General features: G+C 37.7%; 1 protein-coding gene across 1 annotated transcript in view; it reads right to left on the bottom strand.

Annotated features, from left to right (window-relative positions):
• Nucleotides 1–13,364, bottom strand: part of PRKCE (protein kinase C, epsilon) — a 284,427-nt gene that overhangs the window by 173,202 nt on the left and 97,861 nt on the right. The window contains exon 2 of the mRNA XM_009865685.1: nucleotides 11,784–11,847. Within this exon, the coding sequence (XP_009863987.1) occupies nucleotides 11,784–11,847 (64 nt within the window). The remainder of the gene's footprint in view (nucleotides 1–11,783; nucleotides 11,848–13,364) is intronic.

The raw sequence follows: 13,364 nt of genomic DNA, 5'->3' as shown, positions 1-13,364 counted from the left end.
GGTATCTGCATGAAGGCGAGGCAGGGGCAAGAGGGCTGACAGAAGGAGAAGCAACATAAGCAAGTCTTGCAAAACATACTGTATTCTGAATGTACCACAGGAATTAATATGGTATTAGTACTGCACATGCCTTTGCAGAGTCATTTCCAACAACACATTATGATTAGCAAAATCTTTAAAGAAAAAAAAAACAACAAAAAACAGCACCAAAAAAATCAACGCAAATCCACACTATTAAGTTTGGAATGATGAAGTTCCAATACATTCAATCTATTTTTTATTTTGCACAGTTCACAGATTTAGTTAACAATACACCTTAAAGATCTATCACAGATTAAAGATCTACCAAATTATGAGCATGGCTGCTGTTATAAAATAAGAAAAAGGTTTCTGTCTATGCAAGTGTAACCAGCAAAACCTGCCCACAAATCTTCTGACCGACAGAACTACTGCCCTTTTCTATGCAGCTCTTTTTTACCTACTTGTATGTCAAAAATACTTTCAGCTAGGTATTTACTTCAGCTAGCAACATGCACTTATAAAATATTGAGATTGTAGTTGACTTTATTCTCCAACAGTATAAAGAATGGCATACACAGAGAGGCATAAATACATATATTTAAAAGTACCAAATGTCCAGTAGTAAAACAGAGTCCGAGAGTCCCTCTTACTGCTGGACACAGTCACTGAAGTCGAAGGCTTCCCATGGGCAATGTTCTTTATTACTCTAACTTTAATTATTGGGACGCTCATTGTACTGCATGATCACTACCTCAAAACAAAAGTACCAGCAAGTATAAATTTTGCTGATTTGCAAAATATATAATGGGATAACTTCTCTCAAATGCTTTGGTTTATAATTACTGAAACTCGGTATTGTGCACTACAGGTTTTTAATATCATTCAGTCTTCCTAAAGTACAAAACACTGAAACAATTTAAGATCCTGTAGCAAAGGAGCACAGGTAATGGGACTGTCATTTTAGAACATCTGCTCATTATTTTTAAAAAGTCTAAAAGTTTGAAATTCAGACTTTTATCTAAGAAATAACAATGGTACTTTTCAATTAAATTACTGATTATTTTAAAAAAGCTTTTAAAACATGAAAAAATATTTACCTCTGCTTAATATATTACAACACTTTGTAATGCTTATTTTCAGTGGATATTTATTCCATTTCAGTGGAATAAATATGCAACTTTATGCAGATTTTAAGCCTCTACTAGGAAAGAACTTCCCTCAATTGACTTCTGTTTCCAGCTATACTCAAACATTTTAAACTTTCAAGACTATATTCAAGAAACACATAGCTTTTGAGACTCCAGCTCTACACTATGACAGAACATATATTTTAAAAATTGAAGTAGATTTCTAGGCTATGTCGAAGGCAGTAAACATTTTTTTAATGATGTTCAAAAAGAAATTAAAGCTCCCAAAGTTTTCACAACGATATTGATACATGGAATGGCCAGGAACATGGCTAGACCTATCTTCCACGTATGTATTACCTCATCTATTCATGCCCTAATCAATTAATCAAAACAGACTAACTATACCAAGACTTTTTTCCTCAATGATACCAACAAAAGACTTGACTATTGTTGGGGAGTATAGGAGTGAAAAACATCCTACTGCAACAACAAATGTGTAGAGTAAAACATTAACAAATCATAACAGACTATAGGTTATATATTTTCTGAAGTACAACAAAACAAACATATAAAAACTATTAATATTCTATGTAGTTTTCACATCATATCATGCTATACAATGAGCATTGGATTCATCTATATTGTGTCTTCTGTTATGAAATAGCTAGCCAAATACTGATTTCAAAAAAATTATTTCTATTTCAAATCTTATTACTAGCTTGTGTTTCACTTATGTAGGAAAACAACACTATAGTTTCTAGTTTGATACCCTTCTCCAGTTTTCTTCAAAAAACACACACGGCATATGCAGTGGTAAAACTAAACATGCCTATTCCAAAGGCATTGAACAATTTTGTTAGGAGAAAATACAACATATGAAAATCAGAGCTTTTACTACATAAATGGAGAAGAGAGGGACAGCAGTTTGCAACATGGTTCATATATGAGTTTCATTACTTTTCTATTTCAGTCTAATGCAATTTTCCTTAAACAAGTACAAACCCTTGCAGTACAATACAAAGGCGCCTTTAAACCAAATCCTCTGCCAGTGTCTTGCTCCCTGCAAAGCACTTGTTTTGGCAAACAGCTAGAGGCCTGCCAAGAAAAGATCATCGATCTTTGCCTGAAAAACCTGAGCCAGCTTTATACAGTAAGGGTTTATTACAAACACACAATGCTTACCAGATGTTCAATCAGCTAACTGGATACAATCCAAGGGATGGCTATAAATCCACAGACGGATGGCTGTTAGGAAAGCATTTGCCACACAAAGTCAAAATTACATAAGCACACTTTGGAGAACCTCCTCACTGAGCAGTGCTGCTTAAAAGGAGCATGCACCAACAGACTGAATTATCACCAAGTGCTGATTTCTGTTTGCACTGACACTTTTAAGGAGAATTTTGGATTTGAACAGTTAGCTTGGCAAGGTTCATTTTCCCAGCCAAATGTTTGTGCCATTACTTAAGTCTGTGTTAACTTGCAAGAACAAAGAACTTCATGTGGACTCACGCTATTATTTCACAGCTCTTCCTCTCCAGCTTTCCAGTTAATGTCCTTCAGGTAACTTCACACAAATGTCTGCTTTCAGATGCCATGATACCAACAGGTGAAATTTTGCTTCAGAAGACACACATCACCACATCAAATAAATATGCACCATGGCGAGATGAATTGCAAATATCTGCTGGCATTGACTTATTATACTAGATTTGGGAAAAGAAAAGATTTATTTAAAGTTGTTCATTTGAGATATGACAAAGTTGTCTCCTGAGCATCATACCCTTCAAGTTTCCATATTAGTATAAACGTAATGCTTGAGGGTTTTGATTGCTTGTTTGTGGGTTTTTTAAATAAATAAACAAGAAATTCAGATTTGGGTGGGCAAAGATTTCCTCCAGTTGTAAACAGAGTCATAAAACACATGAATATTTCCAAGAAGAGAAAGAAAGAAACCTAGAAAAATATTTTCATTTTGTAATAAAACATCCACACTTCAGCACAGAGGTATTTATGATTAAACCAAATAAGACCCAAGAGAAAAGATATATTAGTAATAGTTTTTAATTATCCCTCCTAAGGAGAGAGAATGAAGACAGACCAGAAGGCGAAAACTTTGCAAATCAGTTTAAGCTTCGTTCGTTTCTTCGATTTTACCCTTTTTCCTCACTTGTGGCTTGAGTACTGATGAAATGAAAAGCTGAATTGGAAAAAATAATTCCCCCAAACCTACATACATAAAACTAAAGCTTCAAAGATAGTTGGTTCTCAATTGATAACAAGTTTTGAAAGCAAAGATTCTGGTTACGTTTGAAGTTGGCACACACATTACTGCTTGCTCTTGTTCTTTTAAAGCAAGGAAGCCTACAGGAGGAAAACCAAAAAGCTGCATTTAGGATAACGCTCCAATTCATAAACCTTCCTAAGTCAAATGACAGAAGACAGAAACCATTCAGTGAGCACTTCCAGTTCAGCATTGCCCTGTTCAGCTACTTTCAGACAATCTTAACTCCCAGTAAAGCCCCAGCCTTCAACTTAAAAATGTAATGTTCAGGTGGTTTGCGGAGTCTTTGTAAACAGCTTCCCAGGCATCAAATAGCTTCTTCCCTTCTCAGACACTTTACATTTTATTCCTGGAAAATTGTCTGCCCCAGGGCCACAAGACATCCATTCATGCAGATCCTTTCCACTCTACCTACAGCTCTGAAGAAGCTGCAGAGGCCTGTTGCCTCCTTGCCCCACCGAGAGCACACTCTGACTCCAGCTTTGCCTCTCCCCAGATAGTATTTATAACTCCTCCTAAGCTGCTTCCAGCACAGCAGCTTCCTCTCAGACACTAAAATAAAGAGAGAGCTAAGGATGTGTGTGTACATTGAAAGCTCAATCAGAGTTTGGGTTGCAAAATAAGAGATAAAAAGCCTCTGCAGTGAAGCTATTACAGGACTCTGTGATTCTTCCATGTGTTTACCATAAGCGATCCACTCATTTAAAAAGCAAAGAAACAAAAAATCTAGGAAATAGGTGAACTTTGTAAATAAGCGCTTAAACCAGCACAGAAAAAAAACCCCAACCTAATAAAGAAGACTGACTCCTATGTTAAAACCTTAAAATGGAAGTATTTACAATGAAAAACCAATGATTAACTTGAAACATTTTTTTAGCGAGAGATTGTACTGGCCAGGAGGAATAGCAAAGATGGGTTACAGATACATCCCGATGGAAGGGATCTACCACTGAGAATAAACAAATTATACCTTCTGAAAAACTGAGAAATATTTCTAGAAAGAGGTAAGCTGCTCTCCACCTACTGGAATAATATTCAGCTGAGGTCTATCTACCTAGTCATATATGAGAAATTCTGAACAAATACAAGTATTCTTTTGCAGCCTGTTCAACACCTCCACATCAGCTGCTGATGGCTACCAGAAATTATTTCATGGTCTGCCTGATGAATCTTTCAAAAGGCCAAAAATGGCAACAGAGATCAAACAAACAAACAACCTGCCAAAGCTGTAATTGCAACAGAAGATATTAGTGAAAGAAAATTCCACTCTTCACTAACAAATTCTAGAAACAACCAAGCACAAAGACTAGCTCTTTGAAGCATGTCATGCATATAGACTTTGACATTTTTGTGTAAGCTGTTCTGCTGTCCTCTGTTCAGACAGTGCCTAGCACAACCAGATCTCATTTTCTAGGACTTTACGGCATAAAGAGTATAATTAATGAAGATGAGAACAATGACTACAAAATAGTTTCAGGAACAAAAGCTTTGACAAACAGATACATTACGAAATGTAGAGACAGTTCTCAACTCATGGTGTATTTTGTGCCAACAGATCTTTGCCAAAAGATACTACAGCATAGAAGAGAAATACACACATATTCTTGCTTTATTGATTCTACTGAAGTTGGATGCCTGGAACAAATCCTGTGGATATTCTGATTAACAAGTTGTATCAATGTTATAAATTTATCAAGTATGAGAAATAAAAATAGAATTAAGAAGCATGCCTGCTTCTACTGGTACTATTTTCCTTCTTCCTGCAGAACTTTGACCGTAACATATGCCAATCAACAATAATTATATTTGCAAAACTAAGGGCCTTCAAATAAATGAGCTAAGAAGAACTAAGAAGCCTCTTCTAAAGTTATATATTTTGACTTAAATGTTAAATATATGACCTGATGCAGTCAGAAGCCCAAGGACTTCTTTCTTGGATATTTCAGTGCAAAAGGCCAAATGATCTACTGAAACAAAATGTTTTGCATTCACAAAATATTACTGTGACTTCAGCTAACAGACTTTATCATTAAATCTCACCTTAAGTTTTTCATCCTATGAAACTTAAGTATCTTGCAAGCAGATGAATCTGAAGATAAATGCATTTGCAAATATGATCCTCTGTAACTACATAACTTGTAGATATACCCAAGAACTTCCAATAGTATGCTTTCTGCAGTACCTACCCACATTTTATTGCAATTCAACTGCCTGCTTTAAAAAAAGAGAATCTGTAATTCTGTAGAATGACAATTGCATAATGCAAATTGGGACATCTAACAATGAAAAATAATCATTATACATAGATAATTTTGAATAGTTCTTATATTTTTATAACATTACCTATAATAAACAGTTGGGAAAAAAACTTAACATGACAAGGTTATTTTGAATTCATTCTCCAGTTGATTCAATACTGACATATTGCAAATGGCAACTTAATTTGTAAGTTGGTAGAAAGCTACTGTAAGTAACTGTATACATTTGTGTCACACATAACGCAATAATTCCAAAGAAAAAAGAAATCTAGAATGACAAATGCAGCACGAAGGTCGCAGGCTTTTAGAAATAGCAGCATCTGTCTTTCAGTCTGCATAAAACTGACTGTTGAAAATGTTTTTAATCATTCCTCAGGCAATTTACCTCTCTTACCCACTTGATGGCCATCTGTTATTCCAGTTTATAAACTGAATCATTGTGTCATCATCTCAGTTATGTTTTAGACTTTCAGCCTGCATTTGGATCTTGATCAGCTACACTGAAATAATTCGAAAAACTTTAATTACAAAACTCCGTAAGCACTAAAAAGGGATGAAAAACCACTGCCAAAGCATGTCAATAGAATAGTCAGTGAGTGCACTTCAGCCTACAAATAATGCATACACTACAGCAACACTGAATTAACACAGAAAAATCACTATGACCTCAGACTACAAGCAGCACTGAAGAAATGAGTAAGACAACGTGTCTTACAGTCTCCTGTTCATTGAAGAGCTGATAACCAGACACATCCTTCTCCATAGCCTTGGCAGAAGTTAAAGATACAAGACTAACAACCCGTGCAATCCTCAGATTCAGTTCAGAGTAACAGAGAATAAATATGACAGATCTTTCCCAAGCTGATGACTTCTTACAAACACTGGTCTACTATAAACTTTGTTTTGTCTTATAAATGGATATATAAATTGGAGTCACCAGATGTTTGGCTAATAGCAAAGTTAACTGATTACATGCTTTGCCATTCTGACAAAATATTCTGGCAGAGTAGTAACAACAACCACCCATATTTTGATACCAGAAATGCTTAAAGATACCACGTGCTCGCATATGGCACAGTACATGGCTCAATGAACTTAAGCAAAAAAACTCCAACTAATACTGCCATCCTGGGCTCTGTTGGGAATAGTGTGTCCAGCAGGACCAGGGAAGTGATCATTCCCCTGTACTTGGCACTGATGAGGCTGCATCTCGAATCCTGTGTTCATTTATGGGCCCCTTATGACAAGAAGGACATTGAGGTGCTGGAGTGTGTCCAAAGAAGGGCAACGAAGCTGGTGAAGGGACTTGTTCTGGAGAACAAGTCTTATGAGCAGCAGTTGAGGGAACTGGGGTTGTTTAGCCTGGAGAAAAGGAGGCTGCAGGGAGACCTTATTGCTCTCTCCAACTACCAGAAAGGCGGCTGTAGCACAGTGGGGTTTAGTATCTTCTCCCAAGTAACAAAGGATAGGACAAGAGAAATGAGTTCAAGTTGCACCGGAGGGGGGTTTGGGGGTTTAGATTGGATATCAGGAAAAATTTCTTCACTGAAAGGGTTGTTAAGCTCTAGAACAGGCTCCCCAGGGATGTTGTCGAGTGGAGAGGTGGTGTTTGGTGTCCTGGTTTAGTGATGGCTCTGGCAGTGCTAGTTTAACAGTTGGACTTGATAATCTTACAGAGCTTTTCAAACCTAAATGATTCTATGATTCCACCAGATGCTGTGTCAGGCCCACAAAAGCTCCATTTGTTTGTTCAACCAAAGGGATTTGTTTTTAAAATATCCCTTAAAGTTCTGAGTGCGCAGTTATTATTTATCAACATTTAAAAAAAATCCAGTAAAACCATCAAAATTCTAAACAAATATTTTTTTATAAATAGAATTTTCCTGATTAACTGTTGCAGTTATTTTAGCCTCTGAATAGATACCTCAGCGTGTATCTACATTTGGGAAGTTTCCACTGATGCAGCTGTTTCCATACATGAGAAATACAAATAGGTATTTACTCTGAATGCACAGAACCATTTTAGACAAAGTAAACCTGGAGAAGGTAAATAACCCCGCAGATCAGTTCTCGCATAGAGAGTGTAAAGACCTGAATCACAGGTGTTACACAAATACTAGCTAAATGGTTTTAAATGGAAGACTTGAAAAAATGTATTTTAAGAGCTACTTTCTCTCCTTCCTACATCCACATTAGCAAAGCACGCTAAGGTATTTTGCAGAACTAGTTTTGAAAGCATAATATGGGAATATTCAAATTTTAGCAGAAAAAAAATAAAACTTAACTTTTGAGAACACCATCTTCTGCATGATCAACAGTTCATTTAGCATTTTCTTTTCGGTACGTAGGCCGGATGGTTCCTACTAGAGAATTCATAAAAGATTGCTAAAATAGTTACTTACTCTCCCTCTCTCACTGCAGAATAAAAATTCAGAAGCTATAAGCACGCTCCAAAATAGGATTAGTGTAAAAAATGTGATGATAAAAATGTTCCTGTTAGGTTTGTATTTGTTCTTGTAAGGGCTTTTTATGTAATTCGCTTTCCACTTCTCAGTCTTTAGCTGTTGTATTTTCCAACCTTTTTCTGCTTCAGAGACTAAAATTGAATGGGAGAAACTTCTAGAAAGTGATGTTTTCAGAACAAATCCAAATTCCCCGAGATCTGAACAATCCACTGGGAGGGTTGGCATTGCCACAAGGTATCCAGTGGAAAGCAGCCTAAAGCCTTGGGCTTCCCAGGCTGCCCCCTAACAAGTGCTGGAGACTGCTACTTTTGGAGAAGAAAAGCTTCTCCTTGAGGCAGCTTTCCAAAGAAATTTCATAACGCAGGAAGTGGCAGAGAAGCTGACACGGCCCTATAACCTCCCCTGGATTCGTAGCTTGTCTTCAGAATGGGAGCAAAATTGCAAGCAGCAAAGCCAGCAACAAAACCCTTCTTTTCTGGAGTTCCACGTAGAAATACCAGCCAGATGTTGACATTGCCATCTAAGGGTGGCTCTCAACAAGTCTCTCTCAGTGTGATAGTGAGAGGCAGAAGTACTCCCCTTCCTTTGCAACCTGCATATTTCCACCTTTTTTGTACACCTAAACCACACAAGTGATAGTAGTCCAGGAATGATTCCTTTAAAGGAGAGTGATGGAGAAAGAGAAATAGTGTATTTTTGTTGAAGAAGTCAGCTTACAACACAGAACTGGTTTGATTGTTTTGCCATGCAAGAGCAAATAGTGCAGAGGGATAAGCAATCTGGCAGCTGGGACTAAGGGACAATTGAATTTTAAGAGGTATACGACAACATTTTATGTCAAATTCACATAGAAGCTTACTAGAGCAATTGAGAATATATTACTACTTAGAATGTTTCTTCTTTATCTACCATTTAGGATTTTATATGTAAACCTTCAATTTATACCCCAATTTATACACATAAGGGCTCGCTTGCAAAGTTAGGACTTTTGCCTCTTAGAGGCAATTCAATAGAAGACAAAGCTCTCTGCCCATAATAATGGATTCAGCTAATCTTAAGTCAATTATACTAAGACAGAATTTGGCTATTTATCTTAAAAATCTTTTAGAGGTGTCAAAGAACTGGAGTTATATTATCAATTGTTGATAATTAGAAACCTGGAAATACCACACAGAAGAAACAAGTCCAATTTTCAATACACAGAATTACACGGCAATACTGGTTAGCAAGTACATACTACATCTCAATGGCTGAATTTTTTTAATGCCTATTTTTTCCAAAATACTCCTAACACAGAAACATACAACATGATTACATCCTCCTGTTAAAATTGTTGCCATAGATATTTTAATTTTCATAAATTGACCTTTCTTTTCTCATCCAGAAATAAAGGTGACGTACCGATACCCATCTGTGCAGCATGAAAAGAATACTATGTACTCCGCTGCTACAGCCAGTGAAGGGTGGAGTTCAAAACCAAGATGCTGATTAAGAAATTTGGTGGGTTGCAGTCACCTCAGCCAACCCTAGTCACTCAAAAGTCACGCACTGAGTCTAACCTTAATCTTATATTTCATTTGTAGTCAATAAATACAGATCAACTACAGTGAACTGCCCCACTGAAATGCATGAAATACACATCAGATACAGTCTGTATGCATACATATGTAAGTATGTATATATACATAGATCAAATTAAATGGGCATTTTTGAAACTTACAGAATAAGTTACTTATGTGGTTAAATGTTTCTGTTCACTACAGAAGGATGTATACAGCTACATGAAATTAGGTGCTTCACTAAGACAGCTGAAGTGAGAAGACTCACTCAAAATTAGCTAGGTCCCAGCCCTAATAAAGCAGTTTAAAAATAGGATTTCATAACATCACTAACAAAACACCGTAAAAAGTTTATGAACTGTTGTACAAACCTGGTCCAAAATCCCTTCTGAGGAAAACAGTAACTTTCCTAAAGAATTTTACAATACTTCTACACAACGCTTCTCCACGGAAAGCTCTAAAACTATACAAGTTCTATTGGATTTTATAGGCACAATAAGTTCTCCAGGGTTCCGCCAAATTCACCCTAACTAGAGCCTCTTGGTCTTCCCAAGTGCTTCCCATAAGACAGCATTTCATAAGCTGTTTTCCCTCAGTGGCCCGTTTCCATCCAAATGCTCCTCTTCAACGCTAATGTAGTGACACAAATTCTAGCTGTGCAAATTTCTTTCCAAGCACCTTTCAGCTGTCACAGGGTAATATGCCACATAATATAGGAGACATTACCACAGATGTTTTTTCTTTTCCTGTTTAAAAGGTTATAGTGTTTTAATGAACCTTTAAAGAACAACATAACACCTTTCTTCCTGCCGTTTGACAGTCCGACACAAGGGAATGCATCTTGTGATGGGATAGTAACAGGATGCTCATCTGGGTATCAATTAACTGTCAACGGAAGGCTGGAAGAACATCTGCCTGCCCCGCAACAGAATCACATCAATGCCTTTAACCATGGTTTAGTTCCATCACTCGCATGCCAATTAGTAAGATATGTGGAAACTACGATTTAACCTCTATTTTCTTCAATATGCCAGAAGAAAAAAAGTCAGAGCATATCCTACGTGGGTACAAAACGTATAAGATGAAGTTTATGTAATAGGTTGTTTTGTTACTTAAAATTCAGGGTTTATAGTAATTTTTTTTGCAAGCTACTGTTAGGAATTGGTAAGAGCACAGCAAATCATTACAAGTAACAGAAATATAAATGCGTTCTTCTCCTGTTTCTCAACTGTGCCAGCCACAATAACTTCAATTGCACTTCACAGTATTTTCTGTTTCCATTCCTGTCGGCGTTTATGTGAATCTACTTATGCACTGTGAACCAACGATAACCTCATTTAGCCGAGTGCTACAAGCTACTGTGGAAAGCTGATCAGTGGAAGTAATTGGAAACAATCAAACCCAAACCAGCCATCTAGGCCATTTCAGCAGGTCACGCTGTCATCAAGAACATGACTAAGATACACAGATTTGCTTCTTCATAAATTCTCTTATTCCCACCATACACCACTTGACTCTGTTTGCACTTGTCTTTATAGTGTTTAATAAATATTTCTCTTCCACCTTTCTTCGGGTGTTTTTTTGGTCCAAAAAATATCATTGCTGTGTCATAAAAATGAAAACATCTCTTGTCATCACAACATTTTGATCATTACTTTACTTGAAAAATAAAACATTTAGTGGAAAAATACCCAATATTAGAATGAATTAAAAATCAAATAAACTCCCCTTCACCTTTGTCATCTTACCATTTCTACATACATAAGGGATAGCATTCTTCCAAAAACTGGAAGTTGGAAGTTTCTTCTGGAAATGAAATCTAAACTATTCTCATTTCATTACTATCCTTTTAGCTGGTATTGTTACCATCAGTGATAAACACAGTAAGATGAACTGCAACTGCTCGTTGACTCACAGGCAGATACATTAAAATGTGTTCACCTTAACCTGAGCTCATACAGATGTAAGAGCGTATTAGCACAGCACGTCCTCTAATGCTTTCATTGCAGTGGCCCTTGGAAGAGTCCATTCATGAAAGAATAAGATAAAATATTCAAAGTCCCTACCTTCACCTGACGATCCTGAAAGGTCGATGATGACATACACTCTCCCTTCTGGCTCCAAGTCAATCTGCAATCAAGAAGAGAATTAGAAAAAAAACCTTAGAATAGCTCTCAAAGCAAGTGACTGCATATGCAAGGAAACAAAAAGTTTCCAAAACTCATGAAGCCAAGTGTAGGCAGGGCACACATGCAGATCTACAGTTCGCTACCAACAGAGCCTCCTTCTGCAAAGAAGTGTTGAGGATCCTGCACATTCACTGAAGTAAGAAAGAAGTGTGTGCCCTTAGCACTTGGAAAGCTTGAACCCAGTGAATTTCACAAATCAAATATTTAAAGCACTGTTCTGCCATACATTTGCACCACTATTTCCAAGGAGACAAGGAAGAAAGTTAAAAAGCTGTAGTACTGAATAACTTTTTTACTGTAATTTATAATGGGTCTAGCTATGCCAATGTGAAAGACAACACTGTGACCTATTCAGATTCTAGCAAGACAGAGCAGCTCTGGTCACAGAATGAGGGAAATGAACACATACAGCTCGTACGGCTGCTTCACACGTGTTTATAATACTCCCTTTGTATCCTCACTGGGAGAAAGAAACACATGCTTTATCGTCTTTTTCTGAAATACAAAATTTATTTACTTCAGCACCATTCTGGTAGATTTTAAGGAGTCTTTGCTCCTGTACAGATCCCTTTCACTCAGCATGAAATACAGGTGCTCTGTATCATGCTGCTCTACTTCAAGACTTCATGGGCTGTGGGAATAACCTCCTGCACGTTTAGGCAATGCAATGAATAGCTCGTTACAAATCCTTCTGTATTTTACCACATATTTCATCAGCAACTCTAAATACTGCTGGATTTGAGTATCTTAATAGTGCCCCACACATTACAGAGCATTTTTGCTGCCATCCATCTCTCAAGAATTAAAATGTAACCAAAACACTATGCAATTGATAGCTCTTACTGTCACACAGTAGTTGTCACTCAGTCTCTGAAATCATGTGAAGTGTCATGGTGTATGTTAATACTATATTTTCATTCTCTTTTAATACATAAAGCACACAGATAAAATTGTATGCCCATGACCGGGGTGCCTCAAGGAACTATTTCTACCAGGGCCTGTCCTGTGTCCCACCACTCCAGCCAGGATAAGAAAGTTTTGGAGACCCCAGGGCCACCCCAGCCATAGGCATCGGGCACCAACCTGGGGGTGGGGGCAGGCCAGGCCCAGGCTGAGATGTGGGCCCAGCTCAGCAGGGCCCAAGGCCTGGCTGCGGGGAGCTGGAGCCAGGCCCTGCTGCAGCATCACCGAGGCTGGGGCTGACCGCAGACCTCCTCCTTCCCTTCCTCCCACCCCACGCTGCTCGGCTGCCACAGAAGGTGGGCCTGGCTTCACCAATGTCCACAAACGACGATGAGCTGCTTCCTAAGTCAGGAGTAGCATCAGCGAAACAGCACTAGGCCAGAATAAGATGATAATCAGGAGATCGCCAATTCACACTAAGAACTTGGGAGGCCAGTCTGTCTGCCTTTGCAAAACAGCAGGCAAATGAGGAAACAAAAGAGACACCAAAACGTC

This window comes from Apaloderma vittatum, unplaced genomic scaffold (genome assembly GCF_000703405.1).
Source record: "Apaloderma vittatum isolate BGI_N311 unplaced genomic scaffold, ASM70340v1 scaffold313, whole genome shotgun sequence".
NCBI classification, from domain to species: domain Eukaryota; kingdom Metazoa; phylum Chordata; class Aves; order Trogoniformes; family Trogonidae; genus Apaloderma; species Apaloderma vittatum.
Note: the sequence above shows the minus strand (reverse complement) of the source record. Positions and strands in the feature narration are given on the sequence as shown.